This window comes from Alligator sinensis, unplaced genomic scaffold, assembly GCF_000455745.1.
Source record: "Alligator sinensis unplaced genomic scaffold, ASM45574v1 scaffold529_1, whole genome shotgun sequence".
Taxonomy (NCBI): Eukaryota; Metazoa; Chordata; order Crocodylia; family Alligatoridae; genus Alligator; species Alligator sinensis.
The window spans coordinates 53,784-75,248 of NW_005843126.1; the positions used below are offsets into that span (position 1 = coordinate 53,784).

The following is a 21,465-nucleotide window of genomic DNA, read 5'->3' on the forward strand; positions in this document are numbered from 1 at the left end:
GGCGGGTGCAGCGCCGCCTGGGCCGCCTCAGGCCAGATAAAATGGCTTGGCGGCCCGCAGACCATATGTTGGACAAGCCTGCTCTATCCTATCTTCTAGGCTGCTGCTGAAGATATTGAATAGAACAGGCCCCAGGACTGACCCCTGGGGCATTCCACTTGAGATTGGCTGTCACTTAGACATTGAGCCATTGACTACTACCCTCTGAGCCCAATGATCCAGCAGTTTTCTATCCACTTTACAGTCTATTCACCCATTCCATACTTCCTTAGGTTACTTGTGAAAATGCTGTGGGAGATCATATCAAAAGCCTTGCTAAATTCAAGGTATATCACACTTTTTTTTTCTGCTACGATTCCATTACATGGGAAAAAATCTAAAGCTTCTTAAAAAATAATTTAATCTAGTACTGTTTATTTATCTTAAGTGAATGCTCATTTAAGAATGTTCCTAGAGTTTGTTTGGATACCTTCCTGTTGCTGTTACTTTGTGAAGGGTGCACTGTATTCATTTTAAAGTTGTTGAATTCCACTTTAAAGTACAACAAAAGCTTCCTAGTAACCAAGTCATGTCATTAGTGTAGAATAGCAAAATTCTGCTATACACACCCAGTGGAGCAATCTGACCTTAAGGTTACTTTTTTATATGCTTACTAGTTTTTTGGGAGCCAGAAAGCATCATTATGACCATTAAGTCTGTCTTCCTGAACAAAACAGATCATAAAGTTTACCTAGTTATTCTTGTACCACACTGAATTACTATTGTTTGGACATTTTTATAAATAAATTTTCCAGTTCTGTTTTGATATAAGGATTCAAGAGCTGGGAAATGCATAATTTCCTTTGTCAAATAAGGAGTTCCAATGATTAAGAATCCTCACTGCTAAAATATAATGATCCGAAACTGTATACAGTTTAATCTTCTGTCCATGTACTAGCTTTTTGGTCAGAAACATAGCCAATGAAAAATTTCAATTATATAAAATATATAATAATATAAAGAAGCTATTTTGCAAAGCAGCTTTGGTCTTTTATTAAGTACTATATGCCACTGTTTCCTTTTCCTAAGGCCCTTTAGTTGGCATGACAATATTTTGTGTTAACTAAGACTTAGCTGGCAATCAGCGTGAGCCTTCTGCTAGTAGCCACTCTTGAATCCATGAGAAAAGTGGTATAAGAACTTACAAGGATGTGTTCTTGGGAGCAGAGCTTTAAAAGAATAAGCACCAGATCTATCACAGGAAAATGATGTCACGCTGGCCTTATACGCACTCTCTGATTCACAGGGGCCCCAATATTTATCATAGGACAACTTTATGAAAGGGAAACATACAAAGTCCAATTCTGCTCTTTTTTTCCCTTAACATTAATCCAGAAGAGCTCTATGACTGCAGTGGAACACATTAGGGTATAAGCTGGTATAAATAAAAATGCAACATGTTTGTTTGGTACAAAAGGGCCATTTCTGTCAGGATCTATATGATTTTATATATACACGTTACACATAGTTCATAACAATGTAAATCAACAAGGCCTAAAAGGAAGAGAGATTTCACTCACTGCTTCTTCATGCTCCTTCCAGCAGTCATAATCTGTTGCCATAGCAATGCTTGCATAGCAGATCCCAGCTTCTTTTGCAAGAGTCACTTCAGGAACCGTAGTCATGTTAATAACATCAGCTCCCCAGCTGCGAAACATTATGCTTTCTGCCCGAGAACTGAAACGTGGGCCTTCAACAGTAATCACTGTCCCCTTTGAGTGGCATTTGAGGCCAATCTTCTTAGCAATCTCTATAAGAACCTTCCAAGTTTTTGTTACAATTATTATTAGCAGTAATAGTAGTAGCAGGAAAAAAAACAAATAATCACCAACATGAAGTCAGATATTTAACCAAGTTATGAGTATATTTAACCAGAATATGAGAACCAAGTTTCTCCATGTAGCATACATTCTGCATATTGGCTTAAACTTCTATTCAACCCTAGAGAGTAGACAAACACCAGCAGAATCTCTCTATGCCTGAAGAAGGGTATTTGTGCCCAAAAGCTGGTAAAGAACAATTTTTCCAACTATTCAGTTGGTCTAATAAAAGGTATCACATTTACCTAAAGAACCTTGTCTGTCCATGCAGCATGACACTTGTATCCTACCTGGATAACTTCCATATAATAAGTCTGTTTCATACTATGACTATACGCTTATGATTGCAGGTGTCACATAAGGAAACCCACTCCCCCTTCAGCTTCCCCTCCCAATGCTGGAAGTGCGCAGTCCTCCTAGTAGGAATACTGTGTTTTTACAGCTACTGCAGGAAATTAGAGTAAACCCCTGACTGTCAAGCTGGCTTTGTTGCAACAGGGGCTGAAATGAGCGGATCCTGTTTATACCAAAACTAGTTTGCAGCACCAAGTGAAGAAGCCAGAAGAGAGTTATTTGATACAAAGGCCTTGCTTACTGTTCAGACCAAGTCTTGGTGACACTGTAGTGAAAATGCTGGAGGGTGATGTATACCAAGACTAACACTATTGTTTATCAAGGTTGGGGCTGCACGGGTGGAAGTAACTTTGTTTAAGAAGAGAAGTAAGAGTGCTTATGTGCATACAAAAGCGTAAATGTATATACCATAGCCTAGAAAAACATATTAGGAATTTGTATAGAAGTTATTAGCTTGGAGTAGTGAGGTTTATACTAATCTGTGGGGCTAAACTATGTGTTTGGGTATACAACGGGTTCCAATCTTTGATGTATGGACTTCTGATTAGGAGTGCTAACAGGGTTCAATTTTACTTTCTATGTCTACTGAATTTAAATACATCTTTGAGATGGAAGAATGAAAAGAGTGGGTATTGTAGTGCTTTTAGGATATAAATACACTAGAGCACTATTATAAACCACAAGGGGTGTCAAAACAAGTTTTAAATACTGGAATTTTCTTATAAAATTCACTAACCTCTCTGGTTTTGGTACAGAATGGTTCATTCATTGGAATATGACATACTCCTGAAAGACCACAATACTGCCCATCATAAAAAGTTTGATGTCTTTTGGTTGTCCTGGAAGAAGAAGAAGAAAGAAAAAAAAAAAAAAAAAAAGCATATTTAGGGATATATGCAGCAGGAAGTTTACAGAAACAAGGTGACTGAGATGTCAACTGATGAAAAAAGCACATGGAAACATTAGGATCACTTCCTTAATCATATTTGTTGCCCATTTTGCCTTTGTCAGATTTTAAAAAAATGAAACTAGAAGAAAATAAAGCTATAATCTATTAGCATGTTACCAGTTTATTATAAAACAGTTTTTTGCATGTAGAAACTGAGCTTCTAATCTTTTAAAAATTTAGCCATATTAAATCTCTATGTGAAACACCTCTGCAAAAAGAGTATGTAGTCAAATTTTGATCCCTGAAAAAAATCCTTATAAAAATTCAAGAAGCTATTCTAACTGCACTGTACTGTGCTGATGGGAAGAGCTCCCTAAACAAAACATGCAAAAATGCAACTAGCATGTTACTGAGAACTACAGACCTTGTTTTTAGAAAAATAATATTCATTTATTGGCAGGATGAAACTGAAATAAATCTCTACCAATGTGTGACTTTACTCCCTCCCCCCACCCTGATGATAGACCATCTCTTTGCCCAACAGTGATCAAACAGACATGCAGATCAAACGGTCTCAATGCAGAACTGTCCATAAACAGTACCACGCAGTTTTTCCATTTTGTCATCTGTTAGAATTCTGACTCATGAGCATGTTCCACCGTCAATTGTGTTGAGTCAGCCAATTCAGTGGTGCCTCCGAAAACAAAGTCCTTTGAGACTCATTCCCTGCTCCCTGGTCTGCTACATGCTATATTTGTGGGGAAACAGGGCACTTGTATTAATTTGGGTCAGAAGTCACTTGACTTTAAAGTTTAACTTTAAGTAATTTTCTGTTCTGCCTGTGGATTAACAAGATAACATTTACAATCTAGGCAAATGGTGAAAGTCATGCATTCAAAAGTGAATATGTAATACTATGCTTTTATCTCCAGTGTTGCGTTATGAAAGAGGATATACTTATACAATGGGATAGTTTGAGAGTTCAGTGCTACTCCATATGCTAGACCTTGAGGTCTCAGAAGAGGGCAGCAAGCAGAGGAATGTGCTGAGAAACAACAGCTGGGGCAATGCCTGTGGTCTTTTTCGGTCCAAGGAAGGAGCAAAGAGGTCCAGGCACTGGGGACCCACACTAACAACCTAGTGAATGTCCAGCTAGAGGGGAGCTCTAGCAGAAAAATATCTGCAGGACATATTATTGGGGGAAAATAAGGAAAGGGAGAGAAAGGGAGAAGTGAAATTTCCTCCTACTTTATAGAAGTTAAAATGGAACAGGAAGCAAACAAAAGAAAAAAGTGGCAGTTTTGGGAAAAACAATTTTTTTCCCCTCCTAGAATGCCTGAAGTCCTTCCCCCATCCTTAGTTGGGCAGAACTCTTTTTTTATAAGGAAGGGATTCAAAATTTAGTTCATTCTTCATGCTCATATATAATGCAGGAACCCAGGGGTATTCAACCTTTTTTCAGTCTAAGTACAACCGGTGGCTGGAGGCTGAGCAAGGTGGGGGGTGGCGTGCAGAAGGCAGGGACAGCATGTGGGCCACAGAAGCAGGCTCCTCTGTGGGGCGGGGAAGCTCACCGGGCTGGTGGGTGGCAGTGGCTACCGATGCATGTGAACTTCCCTGCCCTCACCACACCCCAGTCCTGCTCCTGGGAGGCAGCGGTGCTCCATCCCTGCCTGCCCATGCGTACCCCTTAGGACTGGTCCAAGGACGCGTACCCTTGGTTGACAACCCCTGCAGTAACCCATTTATTCTGATCAGTTTCATTTCAATTTATAGCACCATGCATTCATTTCAATAGCTGAATTTTTGGTTTAAAAAGTTAAAAAAAAACATGTTTTTTTTATTTGTCTATGAGCACACATTTGATATATGCAGACACTCTGTATTACTAGTACTGTTTGTAAAACTCTCTCCCCCAAGCTATCAGCACATACAAGGGGTGGATCCAGGATTTCCCAAAAAGGGGTGCAGGAGAAGCAACCAACACTGTAGGGGTGGTTGCACCCCCTCCTGGCAACCTCCTCTACCCCGACCAGTGTGGGCAGACCAAGCCATAGAAGTCTCTGGGGACTTTTAAAGTCCCTAAAGCAGGTAAAATCCCCCTTCCCTTCCACTTGCTGCTCAGAAGCATGTTCCCTCCCCTGCCTGACACTGCTGCTTTCTTTACTGTTCAGGGGTGAGGAAGCTCCAGAGCCAGCCAGGCTGACTGGGGGCTGGGCTCAGCAGAGAAGCAGACAGCAGCAACAGGGTGGCTGGAGAGTAGTTTCCCCAACTCAGTCCAGGACCAGGCATGCTGTCACTGTTTCCATCACCAACTGAGCCCAGTCCCTGCCCAGGGGGCAGGAATGGCTCTGGTGCTTCTCTGCTTCCTGGACAGCAGGGAAAGGGTGAAAGGGGCAGGGACGGGGGTGCGATTTGATCAGGAAGGGGAAGGGAGGGAGGATTTCCACCTGCTTTAGAAACTTTAAAAAGTCCCTGGAGACTCCTGTGATGTGCTCAAATCAAAAGGGAGGGAGGGAGGGAGGGGAAGTGACAACCAAAAGCAGGGGGGAGGGGGAGAGGGGAGGGACAGCCATATCATTATATACCCTCTGGCTCATACTAATCTAAAAATATTTCAAATCATCACATCAGTTGTATCATTTATACTAAAGTCTATACAGTAATTTCAGTTTCTTACACAGGAGGCTATGAAACAGGAAGGTAGGTATGCAAATCAAATTTATATGAAAAAAACCCCCTATGCTGTTTCTGAAATATGTCAAACTGGTCATATTATTTTCCCTTCAGGGCTGAAGTCAGAATCCAGCCAATTTAAGATTGCACACAAGTCTGCAATTACCTTGGGCCAAATGGTCGCTAACGAAGTGCTTAGAATGAGAGGAAATGGAATCCAGAGAGGTAATTCACAGTCAAGACAATATAATTTAATGAAATGTCAGAGTTACTTCACTCTCTTGTAAGCTTTGATTCTCTTTTATGACAATATAAGACATGTAGTGGACCGAAACTTCTACCTGTTTTCCAAATGAAGCCAGACAGAATCAAAACATGGCTATTATCAAGGATCTCCTACTGTAATCAACCCCTATGAATCTGGTCTTCTCTTTTAGAGCTAATTCAGGTTCTGTAACCTGGCTTCTTCCACACACAAAGCTCATTCAACTGAGCTTGGTGATTCTTTAAACCCAGGCTGTCTTGCTCAATGCAGCCAAAGCACAAGTGACACTTCCCATTAAGCCTGCCCCCTTTGCAGGGAGGGCACAGGCCTCCAATACCTTCCAAAAATTGTCCAAGGTGAGCAAGACAGACAAGTTCTCTCACAGTTCATTGGGAAAGACTCATAACATTGTCCCACTAATTGTAGCACCATTAAATACTCAGAAGTTCTAGGAATACACGTACACATGAGTGATGCATCAGTGAGGATACAAACTCAAGTGTGGTTTTGCTTTCTTCTTAAAAAGGAACAAATACACAAAACTGCAAACTGAAACCAGCTGTTTAGTTCATCTTAACAGCAAAGGCTGTAGCTGAGATCCACATGGACTGGGAAAGGGAGGGAATAAACCCTCTTCTCCACAGTAAATTACTAATTCTAGGCAGCCAATGAAGGATGGGCTCATGGCTAAACTACTGAGTTTAGACTCCGGGGACCTGGATTCAATCTCTGGCTTAGTCACAGGAAGTCCTGTGTCAGGGGTGGGCAAAATATACCCATGAGCCAAATCTGGCTCACCAAGCCATTCTATCCAGCCCATGGGACCCCTAAAAAATTACTTATTATTTGTCTGTGGCTGCCTGTCTAAGCTAATGAGGTGCCAGTGGCGGCAGGACCCAGGAGAAGCCAGCAGCAGCACCCAGGGGCAGCAGCAGCAAGGCCTGACCAGGTCTGCCTCACCCTCAGCCCCTCCCCGCCAAATCGGAAGCCTTCGCCTAGAAACCCTGGGGCTGTTCCCTACTGCCCTCTGCTCAAGAGTGCAGTCAGATAAGAACAGGGGGAAGGGGCAGACCACCAGTGATAGTCCCAGTCCGTGAGGGATGGGCTGGGGTCAGCCGAGGGACAGCCAGGCTGGCTCCTGCTGTGTTCCGCAATCCTGGACATGCAGCTGGGAACCACGTGATGCTGGAGCAGCAGGTGGGGGTGAGGAGAGAAGCGGCAGCAGTAAAAGGAAGGTGGGGAAATGGTGGTGGCAGTAGCACCAGGAGAGGGGCTGGGGGGCGGGGAGTGCAGCGACAGCTAGGCTGGAGTGTGGGGCAGGATCACACCAGTGGGGGCCCACACCAGTGAGGGTCCAGGGCAGAAGCATGGAGCCCAGGCTGGCAGGGGCTCTATGGAGCCAGGCCAGCTCCCCACTCTCCCTGCCAGCACAGCAGGTGCCAGGCTGGCCCCTGCGATTCCTGGTTGGCTCCATGCAGTGCTGGCTAGGCTGGGGTGGCTCTGGCAACATGTGGTTCCTGGCTGCATGGCTGGGACTACATGGTGCAGCAGGAGCCAGAAGGGAAATGTGTGGCAGATGCACCAGGGCCAGAGCCAGTGGGGGCCCAGAGTGAGGCAGCAGGAACATAGAGCCTGGGCTTGTGGGGGCTCCATGGAGCTGGGCCAGCTCCCGACTCTCACTGCTGGCAGCCTGGCCCCGTGCAGTCCTGGGGCTTGCCAGGACCATGCACTGCCAGGGGTCTCCACCAGTTGCAGGCACTCCAAGGCCTCACTCCCTGCTGCTACCACTGGTGGCAGGTGCTATGTGCGGTGAGGCAGGGGGGGCGTGTGTGTGTGAGGGGGAACGTCCCACATGCAAACCCTCCATACACATGTACCCACACCCCCCCCTCACACCACCATACCCACACCCCCTATGCACACCCCACATCCCCCAGCCACTCTCCCTGACACAGACCCCCCCAAACCCAATACCACCCACACCCCACATATACAACACACCCACATGCTTCCCCACCCCACATACACATACACCCCCCAAACTCCATACTTACCCACAAGCATACTCCCCACAACCCACATACACACAATCCCCCACAAGCCCTGTACCCACCCACCCACATCCCCCATACCCCTCCACAATATACAAAAGTAAAACTTCATTTTGAGCTATTATACAATCACATCTATGTACACTATGCAAACACATGTAAATAAAAAAAATATTTTATGAAACCAAATAAATGTATGTTGTAGTAAATGTTTGATTTTTAGAATATAATTTGGTTTTTTTTTTTGGTCTGGTTCCAAGATGGCAACCCCCTTGCCAAAAGGAGTACTTCCGGGGAAAGGGGAGGGACTTCTGGTGGCAAAGGTCAGGGATTAGGAGTGTGACCAGGAGTGGTGAGGCACCTGTCAAGGGGTGGAAATACCCATGCAGCCCTCAACAGCTGGCCAAAACTCATTAAGCGGCCCTCCAGCAGAAATAATTGCCTGCCCCTGGCCTGTGTAATTCCAAATCAGTCAGCTTCTCCATGCCTCAGATCTCTATCTGGAAGGTAAAGATGATAAACCTTTCAAATTGCCTATTTAGATGAGTTGTTTTCAACCTTGCTAGACTCGAGGCACCCCTTGAAAAATGCCAGCTCTTAGTTTTGATTTGTTTGTTAACTATATAAAGTAGAACAGAGCAATTCTTCTGTTCCAAAGAACACACAGCAGGACACCATGGCTTTAACTCTTATGGTGAAATCTCTTGTAAATCATGTTTGCAAACCAAACAGTGCTAACATTATGTGATACTCCAGGGCATGTTTGGAAAGAACTCAAGGCACTCCAAGGTGCTATGGCACCCTGGTTAAGAATCACTGATTTAGATTTGGGGAAAAGACCCCAAATCTAAATCAACCATTCAACCTAGCCTAAGAAAGTCCCAAGATTCGTGCCTCCTGATGCTGCCACAATAAAAATAATTAATACAGGTATCCATGTCCTATATCTAAGACTTTTTAGTACCTTTCATCAGGCTGAACATCATATTATTGCTCAGATCACACATTTCCAGCCATTACTATAAGCACAGAATGTAATTTGTTTTAAGGAAACAAGTTTGCTTATTTTTATAAATAAATTGATTTATCTTTAATTTTTTTAAAGATTTAAAAACAAAAGACTCATCAGAACTACTGAGAAAAAGGTTTACACTCTGTTACAGTACAACCCACAAGTACAAGACGTAGTTGCTCAAATCAGACTCATTCTTGCAAGGTGTTTAGTCAGTCACATATGCTATATATTTAACGAACACTGGTTTCAATGCTTCCAGAAACAGATCTGCACCAAACAAAAGCACTTGCCAGAGGTTAAGATTTAAAATAGCTAACATTGCAGAAACAAGACGTAAGCATGCAAGCTGGATTGGCAGAATAACACATTCCCCTGGGGTACTCCAGGGATGCAGAAGTGAATATCATGTTTTAATAATCCAAGTATGTAAAAAATGCTTAATGTAGCATTGAATCCAGGTCTCCAGAGTCCATTGTTGTTGTGGGGTTTTTTTAATGAATAATCAAGGAATCCATCCCTGGTGTGGGACTCTTAGGAAACACTGCACAAAGCTAGGATTCTTGGGAAACAAAACAGTGTTATTATCAGTTCTGCCCCTGTTTTAAAAACTCTGCAGATTTGTTCCACCCTCTCTCTCTGACTTTATCTTTAATGTCTATCACTGCTCCCATCACTTGTCTCTGCTTGGTTCCTCCTCCACACTGTACAGCGTTTGCCAGGCTTTTCTTCGTTAATCCCTACTACCTGGAGTAGTTTTCCTTCCTCTCTCCATTTTATTTCCAATCATGGAAATACTTTCAGAAAATATGTTTGCTTTTGTAAACATCTGAGGTTTATGTGGCATAAACCACTCCTCATTTAGTATTGAAAATACACTTATTTCAGAAACATCAGAATAAAATTAACATACTGCAACCAGCACAACTTTCAGCATCAAGAATAAAAATCTCCCTTATCATCCTACCAGTGCAGCACTAGCATCATATAGTTTTCTGCATACTTAACTTCAGATCTGTTAAGTATTTGAACTCAGTTGATGAAGCCGTTTTATTAAACAAAACTATTACTCCACTTAGACCCAACAGGTTAGACAAAATTTAGGGTCTACTAAATGGGCTGCTTTGGGTAAGGGAAGAAGGGAAGGAACTGGTATCTGGTACAACCCTGATTCAATCCTAACTATTTACAAACTCCTGTTTCCCTGAACACAACTGAAATCAAACAAACAAAACGGTGCTTTCTTTGCTCACAAGCCCCTTTTTTAGGTAACAATCAACCTAAAAGCTCTCTTTCTCTTTGCCTTTCTCACAGGTTTATTCCTTTTGTGTCTGGTGCTTCCTTACTGCTTTTTTCAACTCTTCTCATTTTTCTCTCTTTTTCAGACACAGAAACTTTCACAAAATAAGTAGTGAAACCCCTTTTAACTATGAGCACCTTCCCTGTGCCTTATTTCAGGCAGAAACATGTGCCTACAGTTGGGGAGAAAGCTGCTGTTGTTTGTTACATGGTTCCAAAATTGTTTCTTACAACTATCTTAAATGAAAGGTTGTGGTTATGCCCGGCTCATAACAGCATTGAACTGGTAAAGATGCAGCATCTTTGACAACCTTATCAGCTGTGCCTCAAGGAGCTCAACATTCCCTTAAGGAAGTATGCTACTTATTAAAAAAAATCCACATATGCAAACAAAATAAAATACCCAGAAGAAATAAAACAAACTTCAAAAACAGATATGTTAAAGTTTGCCAGTACCTCTTAAGCTTTTGCTTAGAGAAAAGTCAATGAAAAATCTCAATAAACCCTCTGTAGGTGGGCTCAAGATAAAGCAAGCTTTATAAGTAGAAAGATATAAAACATAATCCCCGTGGCATTTTTAAAAAAAACCCATAAATGTTTATAATTGTACTGTGGGGAATCAAGGGTTTACACTGCAACCACCAGAGTATATTGAGCAATTCTGTCCTGGAGCAAGGAAGGTTGAAAAAAATTCTCTCTACTTTGAGCTCTACAGCCCTACATAGTTACAAGTGAAGCTAATTTTAGTGCTGCATCTTTGCCTCTATCACTAGGGGTCTACTGAACTTGAGGATGTGGCTGGCTAATTTTGTGGATTAACCCCGGGGTTGGCCGTCATTTTCGCGGGCTGAGCATGGCAGGGCCCCCCAATGCCTCTGATTGGCCAAGGGGACCCAGCAGTCCCATCCCTCCCTGCAGGTTTGCCAGATGGCCTGAAACTGCAGCTTAATTATCCTAAATAAGTCTGGGGAATCCATTAATCCATGCATTATTAAGCGTGGATTAATAAATTTCCCTGGACTTAATCAAGGTAATTAAGTCATGGTTTTGGGCCATCTGCAAGCAGGCAAGCTGCACAAGCAGCTGCAGCAGGGTCCCGGACTCTGCAGGTGCAGCCTCCTGGATACCTGCCACAGCTGTCCTGGGATGCTACAGCTGCTTGTGCAGCCTGCCTGCCTCCTGCTTCAAGCAGCTCCCTCCTCCATGCTCCAAGACTGCAGGGATTCCCACCCTTTTCTCTGCTTGCCAGTAAGTTGGTTTTTGTTTTTGTGGTAGTTTTTTTTGTTGCGGGGGAGGCTGCAGATGGATATCAAAACTGTGGAGCCCTCCATTTTTCAGAGTCCACCTGAATTCACAATTTCCATGAAAATTCCACAACTGCAAATTCATTAGGTCCCTATCACTTAAGTACAACCAATATATCTGGTCAAAACTGGCAGTCTTTCTTCAGTTGACTGTCAGAATTAAAAAAAAAACACCATCCTGTCAAAATGATGCCCTCTTTTAAAGAAGACCTTGGAATTCATATAGGCCTACATTTTTTTCCAGTTTACCTAAAGATTATTTTTAAATTAAAAAAAAGTGACAGTACAAAGCTGCAATGATTCAGAGGTTCTTTTTGTTTGTTTGAATTCAATTAAAAAAAAGAAGAAAAAAGCAGAAGCCAATCTGCCCCAGTCCATTAATTTTAAAGAACTCCCTAAAGAACTTAATCTGGCTCTACTATGAAATTATTACCATTACAAGTTCATAGCCATATGCAGGTACTGTGGACTCTGCAGAGGTGTATGAATTACTCCTTCAGAAGACAATGAGAACTGTGGGTACTTAGTGCCACTAGTGAGGGAAAGAAAAAAAATCATGTCACTTTTTTTAAAGGGCTTAAATATATATGGATGCCTAAATGTAAACACTTAAAATTTGAAAATGATGGTCTTGTTCACTTTTCTGATTTAATAAGAGTTTTTAGACTCCTGTTTCTCACTATGTACATCTATAGCAAATATTTACCCTGAAATTTTGTTTCAGAATACAGATGTGCATGAATGGATACATGTGTACAATGTGTAGCTAGATACAGGCAGGAAGGTGGTCCAAATCAAAGAGCTAGGTTAGTAAGTTATATATATATTTCCCCAAGATCTTGCCTACTGTAACACGGATAGGTTAGTAATTGAGCAGCATTTTTTAAAACTATGTGAGTATGGGAGGGGATGCAGACTTGTTAAATTAGCTGTTGCAGCCTGCACCTTTGCTGCATTTATACATGATGACATATCCAGCATGAGAAGCAAACCTACAAGAGTAGCCCAGGAAAGAAGAAACAATTACGTTTCCAAGGATTAATGTACTGAAATGCTTCTGAAAAAATAGTATTTGTTTCAACATCTAGTACCTTGTAACAAAGTTGACTTATTTTATTGTGGGTAGACGGTTTATCTTAAACAGCATAGAGACTAACCTAAATACTTATTCCCCTGCAGAACAGACCTGTAGGATATTGTTTGCACTCACATAGTAGATGCATCAGGCAGGATGGTTTCCGAGATGACAAATGTGTAATTCTGCCATAATTTTATAGAAAATAGTTGTCATGAAACCTAACCATGATCAGTATACCTTCCCACCCCAGCAAGATCTAAATCAGGGGTGAGCAATTATTTTGACTGGAGGGCCACTTAATGAAGTTTGGTGAGGTTTGCCAGAAGGGCCGCACACACAAAATCTTTCAGAAGACATCATTTTAACATATTATAGATGAAAAACAGATCATATACTAAATATCTAACATTTACTGTAACATATTTAAATTTTATTTCAAAATATATTTTTTGTCCTGATTTATGTTTTTTGAGTAGTGTATATAGAGGTGATTACATAATACCTCAAAATAAAGTTTTACTCTTGTATATTGTGTGGGGGTTCTGGGTGCATGTGTGTGGAGGGGTGGGTGTGCAAGGGTGGGTTTGTGGGTCTGCCCACATGCTAGGTCCTGGGAGCCAGCTGGGGGTGGGGGAAGGGAAGGGCAAGAGGCACATGCATCAGAGTTTACCCAGGCAATACTGTGTGGCTGAGTCTGTCCTCTTGCCATACCAGACCCGCAGCTGCCCTCGTGGTGCTCCTCATGGGGCCAAGCCCCACCTACTCTTGCCAAAGGGAGCCTGAGCAGCGCTCCTGCCTGCACCAGCCCCGTGCTCATTAGACAGCACCAGCCCAGCCCTGTCCAGCATGTATGGCTTCCCAGCAGGGCTGCTGCTGCTGCCCCCCAGGTGCTCGGCTCCCCCAACCTCCAGTGTCTCCTCCTCCTCCTGCCCCTGCTGCAATGCTCTGGGCAGCAGGTAACACAGGGAAGCCATGGGGGTGCATGTGAGGCAGCAGATGCCCAGCCACACGTGGGGGGAAACTACAGCCAGGCAGCTCCTGCCCCAGCATGCAGGGCTTCAGTTCTAGCTTCCAGCTGCCTTCCTTTTTTCTTCTAAGAGCAGCCACCTGAGGGTACGCTGAGTGGGTGGAAGGTGGCCAGGAGCTGGAGCCCTGTGCGCTGAGGGGAGGGGGCTCCTGGCTGCAGCTCCCAACGTGCCTGGCTGGGCATCTCCATACATCCCTACAGTTTCCCTGCATTACCTGTTGCCTAGAGCAGTGCAGCAGGGGCAGGAGGAGCAGCCACTGGAGGCAGGGGGACCCGAGCACCCAGGAGGCTGTGGGAAGGTACATGTGCTGGCTGGGGCTGGGCTGGTGCTGTCTAGTGGGTGCAAGGTAGGCGCTGGCAGAAGCACAATATGGGTTGCCCCAGGCAGGAGCTGGCAGGGTTGTGCCCCATGCAGAGTGCCACAGGGGCAGCCATGGGCCGGATACAATCAATTGGGAGTGCCCGCCAGTGGGCCGGATCCAATCAGTTGGCAGGCTGGATCTGACCCACAGACTGTATTTTGCCCACCCTTGATCTGAACTCACTATTGTCTCAAAGAGCCTTTTTTACTCACGTCTAGGCATCAGATGTAGAACATGATTCAATGGAGCCAAAAAGTTAGAAATTATGTCAGGAAATGAAAACAAATAGGTTTCATGGAGAGCTTTAAGCAAACCATGCTTAGTAGAGTTCAAATTTGCCATACATTCCACAGTTCTCATTTAGTCTAAGTATTTATTATTAAAAATGTCAAGGTCCCCTTCTCCCCTTAGTTATATTTGTGCTATCCCCTGCCGTGGGTCTCACACCCTAAAAACACTGACACAGTAGTGACAGGCTGAGAGATGAAAGATAAACACTATAAAATACTTTTTATATAGCAGTGTAACAGGAATGTTACTTCTAGAGGTTCCTCTAAATAATATTAATATATTACACCTTTTTAGATAGAAAAAAATCTATTCTATAATTCACAAGTAAGTTATTATAAGAAACAAACAGATATTAAGTCACAGGCTGCTCAGATGCTTGTTTCTAAAGGCTGAGAATTTAAAAATCAGGAAGAGTCAGAAAAGAAAAGTCACTTGCAAACACAGAGTTACTATTTTAACATGACATCTGATTTAATGCCTTAATAGTTCAGAACAGGAAGGAAAATACAGCGTAGTTTTCTTATGGCCAGATTCTCTTATGCAGACATTCTATATAGCTGCTCCATCTCTATGCAAGAGCATAGTTGCTCATGTTTCAACAGGCATATTGCTGCAAACCATATATCCAATATAGGAACTGAATATTACAGAGGTGTGGTAGTTATTTAGACTTTTGCTGTCGAACATGTAAATTAGGGAAACCCAGTTTCAGCTGAACTCTTCTATTGCAAAAGCTGTCATTTGATCAAAATTATCCTGGTTAAATGCTTTACTTCCTCTTAGACCATTTCCTTTCTTCCATCATTTGCGTCTCATCTATTCAGGCTGGGGCATCTCTGGGGCAGACTGCCTCTATGTGTTTGTCCACATTTAGTGCCGTGGTTTTGGTTGGAACCTCTAGATCAGTAGTTCTCAACCTTTTTAGATTCAAGACGACCCTTGAAAAATGCCAGCTCTTAGCTGTTTCTCATTTTATGACTACAGAAAAATACTAAAGCTATTCTTATGTTGCAAAGAACTTAAGAAGGTCAGAACAACATGCTACGGATTTCTATTTGAAATCTTGGGTTTATCTTGTGAATCATGTTTGCACACCGAACAGTACTAACATTGTGCGGTACCCTGTGGCAGTCTTGAAAGGATCTCAAGGCACCTTAGGATGCCACAGTACACTGGTTAAGAATCCCTGCTCTAGATGATACCATAATACAATCACTGACCTTACTCTTTCAGTGAAAATAAGTTAAAATTCTCTCCCCTTCAATCACAGATTGGGTCTCCCCACAGTAACTTTCACTGCCTTCCTTCTCTCTATCCACCACCCAGGGTGGGGACAAAAGATCCCTAAACCAACCCATTCTCCACACCAAGGATGTCTTCAGCACCAGTCAAGGTGTAAGAGACTCAATCCTCTTGTTGAGTCCCATGAACCCTTGTTAGAGTTACTGAGGGGTCCCAAAGTGACAATGAAAACAAAACAAAACCAACAGAAGTTGGTGGCAGGCCTCCCTGCTTTCAAGGGGCTGCTGGCAGTTTGTATTCTACCTCAGTGCCCTCAGACAACCCTCTTGTGAACAAGAGGTCTCTCCCATGACAAGCAGGTCTCTCCCATGAGCAAGTCAGGACTGACCATGGCCATGCAAGTGGCTTTGTTCCTCATCCATGTTCCTCTCCAGGAGCTGAGGATGGGAGATCTGTTCACTGTCACCAGAGGCTATTCTCAAGGATCTGGGTGTTCCTTTGTGTAAGACCTTTTCTCCAGGCCTGACACATCTCAGAGAAGGGTGGAACAGGCCTCCTTAGGCCCACAGGTATCCTCTCTGCTGTGGGCTTTATATATCCTATTTCAACTTTTTTACAAATACTTCTGTATTTTTTACACAAGTGCTGAAGATTGTGACACAACAGCAGAGTGAAACTGAATGCTTTTGCTTTAAACACACACACAATCATGTTGCTCGCTTACCTGTCAATGAACTGATCAATTATTATAATATCACCAGGCTGTATTTCCTCTCTTAATGAACCACAGGCAGTAGTAACAATAAGGTGAGTGCAAGCCTCTTCCTTCAGTGCCCAGATGTTGGCACGGAAGTTAACATTTGATGGCATGATGGTATGATGTCTTCCATGCCTGCAAAGACAGATGAAAGAGGAATAAAAACTAAAGTAAAAACAAAAAATAAGAAATCAACCACCAGCAGTTCTGGAAATGTAAGTGTTTAAGAAGAACTATGTTCTTTAATAACTTAAAATGTTGCTAATTTTCACAATTTTATAACCACTCTCACATTATTTGGTGTATTTTTAAAAGCACCAGTTTCCTGGAGTCCTGTAACTAACTGAAAACTACAACTTTAATTTTAGAGAGAAATTACGTTTCTAGTCCTCCTTGTCAAGAAAAAAGAAAAAGTGATCCAAGTATACCCTAATTTTCTTTTTATAAATGTAGTAGATAAAAAAATATTTTAAATTCTTATGATCTTTAATCCCCATAAAGGATGGGGACCCATAAATTTTGAACATTTAAGATTGTCAATATTGGATTTTCAACATGCAGCAAGAGTTGTAAGATTTATTTGTAACATTTTATGTTTTGTATTAAAATTCTGTTGATACATACAACTTATTTTTTAAATGATACTTCAGTGAAGGCAAACACAAAACCAAAAAACAAGTTAGAAGATAAAGGGCATTAATTGAATCCTCCACATTCCAATGCAAGGACTAAGTTTACACATCACATCTTCCATCTATGCCCTGTGTCACTATTAATTAGTATGACAGTTAGTGCTTTCTCTTCTCCTTTCTTGAATACAAATTTTGCTCAATTTTACAAGCACAAAGTTTGTTCTTTCCTGTCAGCATTTCTGTTTCAACATGGAACTTACCAGTCAAGCTAGTTTCCTTCACATCTTCATTGTTGTAATGAGTAATAAATATAATATTTTGCAATCAGAACCCAATAGCAGTAAAATGAGCAGAAAAGATACAGCTTGCACTTCATAGCATTTACAATGCATATAGCAGTAAGATTCGGCAAAGACAAAAATCGTAAATTTCCCTATGTTCCTGTAATCACTCATTCCATCCCTCAAGAAATGCCAGGAACATAGGATTTTCCCCATGTTTTTTTAAATTGTAACACAAAAAATTCACAACTTTCCAAATTTTCTCCACCTTGAAAGTCATAGGATTCTGTCATTTGGGCAAAGCCTATCCTAAAATTTTACATTCAGGTTTGAGCAATAATGACAAACTTGGTTTGCTCAGCTACTCCTGAATGACATGCTTTTAAGGAAAAGTTGTCAAATATGGTATTGAATGTTAGCCAGACAACCAAATTCTATTTGCATAGAATCATAGAAAATTAGGGTTGGAAGGGACCTTGGGAGGTCATGTACTCCAACCCCCTGCTCAAAGCAGGACCATCAGCAACCAAATCATCCCACCAAGGCTTTGTCTAGCCAGGTCTTAACAGCCTTTAAGGATGGAGAGTCCACAACCTCTCAGGGTAACTTGTTTCAGTACTTTACTACACTCTTTGTGAGAGAGTTTTTCCTAATATCTAAACCAGTGGCTGGCAAAATACAGCCTGTGGGTCGGATCTCTGCCCACCAGACACTTCCATCTGACCTGTGGTGCCCACCAACTAATTGTACCCTAGCCCTTGCACTCACAAGGGTGGGAGCAATGTGCCCGCATATACACCCCTCCTGCCAACATACTCTACTGTGCCTCACTCCCACCCTTATGGATGGAAGAGTCCAGTCTGGTCAGCATGCAGCTTTTGGGCAGGGCTACCTTCCCCTCCCCCTGCCATGTAGGTAACAGGACTCGGCAGGAAAATTGGGACCGGGGCTTCCCTCCACTTCTGGCAGAGTCCCGGGACTTGTGCAGTAGGGAGTGGGGAAGGCAGCCAGCTCCAGTGCATGGAACTTCCCTCCGGTGGTGTGTGAGTGCAGGAGTTGCATGTGCATGGTGGGGAAACCTGGCGATAGAGGTGGCCTGGCTGGGCTGTGCTCCTCGACATGACATGCAGTGCTGGCTGGAGCTGCGCACTGGGTGGCAGCGATTATGCCAGGCATAAATGTCCCCACCTGTTGTTGCTGCCACCTGTGAGGGCTGTATGTCATGAGGCAAGTGTGGGGGGTGGGTCCCCACACTCCACAAATGCCACACACCCACACCCTGCCCCTATAGCCCCCCCACATATACATACCCCTCCTACATATCCTTTTACCCCCTAGCTAGCACATCTTGCTCCTACTGGTTTTTCAGGTGCCGCTGTCTCCTTTATGGTTGACAGTTTGTCTTCCAGTCAGATGTCTTAGACAGTCCCTAGGGGTTCTTTCCTGCCACATCTTGTTGGTATAAGTTTACTATCAGGAGGATGGTTTTACACCCTGCCTCCCCTGGTTTCCTCCTTCAGTCTTCCCGTTTCAGGGGTCCGCCTCCCCTACACCCCGCCTTATGTCAACCACAGATGTTAATATCAGACCGCGACTAAGACAGAGTCCGCTCGTCATGGTAAAGGTTTTTGTTTTGCCTTCTTAGGTTTGAAAAGTCCAGTTCGGATGGTGTACCATCCGGTTTTGGGCTGTATGTTAACTGGCCTGTAATTTTACCCATCCTGGGTTAGCTCGCTCCCACTTACGCTCCTTTCTCTCTCTGATTCTGGTCCACAGCAGCCCAAGATTCCTTCTCTCTCTTTCTCCAGGTTCATCGCTGTCCCATTCCTGGCTGGCTGTATCTGGGATCCAGTGCTCCATCCCAGGTAAGTACCTAGATCCTGTTGGGCTTATATTATCCCGGCATGCCCCCTCTCGGGGCTCCCACCATATGCCATTGGTGGGGCTACAGACAGCTACAGGCTGCTCTGGGCCTTCTGGAGGGTTTAATTCCGGTCCTCCCCGATCTCTGTCTGGCTCACTCCGGCTCTTCCTCTTTGATCTTTGGCGCAGTGTTTTTTTTTGCCGCAGCCCCATTCCTCCTGCACTTCCAGTCTCCAGCAGCGTGTGTCATATATATATATATATATATATATGACACACACACACATATATACATATACACACACACCCCACCATACACAGCCCCCCACTTCACCATATACAGACACACCCACCACACCCTACCATACCCCCCACACACAATATACAATAAAACTTTATTTTTTAGTTATTATGCATATCACCTCTATATACAGTATGCAAACACAAATCATGACAAAAATATTTTTTGTAATAGAAGTAAAGTATGTTATAATAGGCATTTGACGTTTAGTGTATGATTTGTTTTTTTTCTGGTTCTAAGATGGCAACCCCCCTCCCAAAAGGAACATTTGGGGAGCAGGGGGGAGGGGGAGGGCAAGGGGAAGGACTTCCAGTGGCAAGGTTCAGGGGTTAGGGGCAGGACTTCCAGTCTCAAGATGGCAACCAGGGGGTGGGGCAACTGTGATGGGGCCCTCTAAAGCTCACCAAACCTCATTAAGTAGCCCTTTAGCCAAAATAATTCCCACTCCAGCCTTGACAGGTGTCCCGCCCCCTGGCTGGCATCTCGAGACTAGAAATCCCACCCTCAACCCCTGAACTTTGCCAATGCAAGTCCATTCCCTTGTCCTGGAAATACTCCTTTTGGGAATGGGGTTTGCAGTCTTGGAATCAGAAATCCCTTCCTGTCACACAGTCCACGACATAAGAAAACCCACCCACCAGACACCAAATCCTGACCAACCCTCTCACTGCCATGGTGACTGCCCTGTTGACCACTATGTTGGTCCCAGGATCCCCTGGCCCCATCACATGGTCTCCGACATCAGAAGGTCACCCGTGGTTACGTGGTTAACCGGCGGCTTCAAAGCTGGTGCCACAAGGCAGGCTTTGGGTTTTTTGACAACGACCCATGTTTTTGTAAGGAGGGCATGCTGGGGTGGGATGGGCTTCACCTCTCCCCTAATGGCAGACGTATCTTTTCCTCTAGGTTGGCTGATCTCGTACGATGGGCTTTAAACTGGCTACGCTGGGGGAAGGGGCCGCTTTGAGTGGAGAGGATGCTTCACCAGCATGCAGGGTGACAAGAGGAAGGGAAGCACAGGTAAGTATCAACATCCGAGGAGCAGGGGGCCACAACTGTCCTGGGAGTGGGAGGAAGGCACAAGCACCCTCAGGAGGCCTCAGATGCCTCTACACTAATGCTCGTAGTATGGGGTGTAAGCAGGAGGAACTGCGCCTCCAGATTGCAAGTAAGAACCCAGACTTAGTAGGGCTCTCAGAAACCTGGCAGGACCCTACCTATGACTGGGCGGTGGGCATTCGGGGGTACACCCTATATAGAAGAGACAGGACAGAGAGGAAAGGTGGGGGGAGGTTGCGCTTTATGTCAAAGAGCACCTCACATCATCAAGGATTAGCTTCGGGTTAGAGGAGGGTCGGGCAGAGACACTATGGGTCAAACTACAAGGGGGGCAAGGCGAAAGGGACCTTACAATGGATGTCTACTACAGACCACCCAACCAGGGGGAAGAGCTGGACCAGGACTTCTCCAGTCAGCTTATGGAGGCGGTTAGGTCAAGGGATGTTATTGTCATGGGTGACCTAAACTACCCAGACATTTGCTGGGAGGAGCAGACAGCCAGGTCTGACCGCTCGCATAGGTTCCTGGCTGTATTACAGGACCTTCACCGTATCCAGGCAGTGCACAGCCCCACTAGGGGTAACACCTTGATGGACTTGGTCCTGGCCATGGGGGATGACCTGGTGAGGGGACTGCAAGTCCTTGACCACCTGGGCAATAGCGATCATCACCTGCTGGATTTCACTATCCAACGCAGGGTGTCTAGGGCTCACACCAAGGCTAAAGCCCTTGATTTCAGAAGGGCCAACTTCAATGAGCTTAGGAGACTAGTGGGGGAGGCACTAAGGGCCCAGAAGGTAGAGGAGATGGGAGCCCACGAGGGATGGCCGTACCTTAAGGGGGCGATCCTCCAGGCCCAAAGG

At 44.0% G+C, this 21,465-nt stretch overlaps 1 protein-coding gene across 1 annotated transcript in view; it reads right to left on the reverse strand.

Moving 5' to 3' along the window:
* The window catches only part of MTAP (methylthioadenosine phosphorylase), a 51,026-nt gene that overhangs the window by 14,746 nt on the left and 14,815 nt on the right, over window positions 1-21,465 (reverse strand). The window contains exons 3-5 of the mRNA XM_006037493.3: window positions 16,434-16,601; window positions 2,950-3,052; window positions 1,560-1,799 (exon numbers count right to left, since the gene is read on the reverse strand). Of these exons, the coding sequence (XP_006037555.1) occupies window positions 1,560-1,799; window positions 2,950-3,052; window positions 16,434-16,601 (511 nt within the window). The remainder of the gene's footprint in view (window positions 1-1,559; window positions 1,800-2,949; window positions 3,053-16,433; window positions 16,602-21,465) is intronic.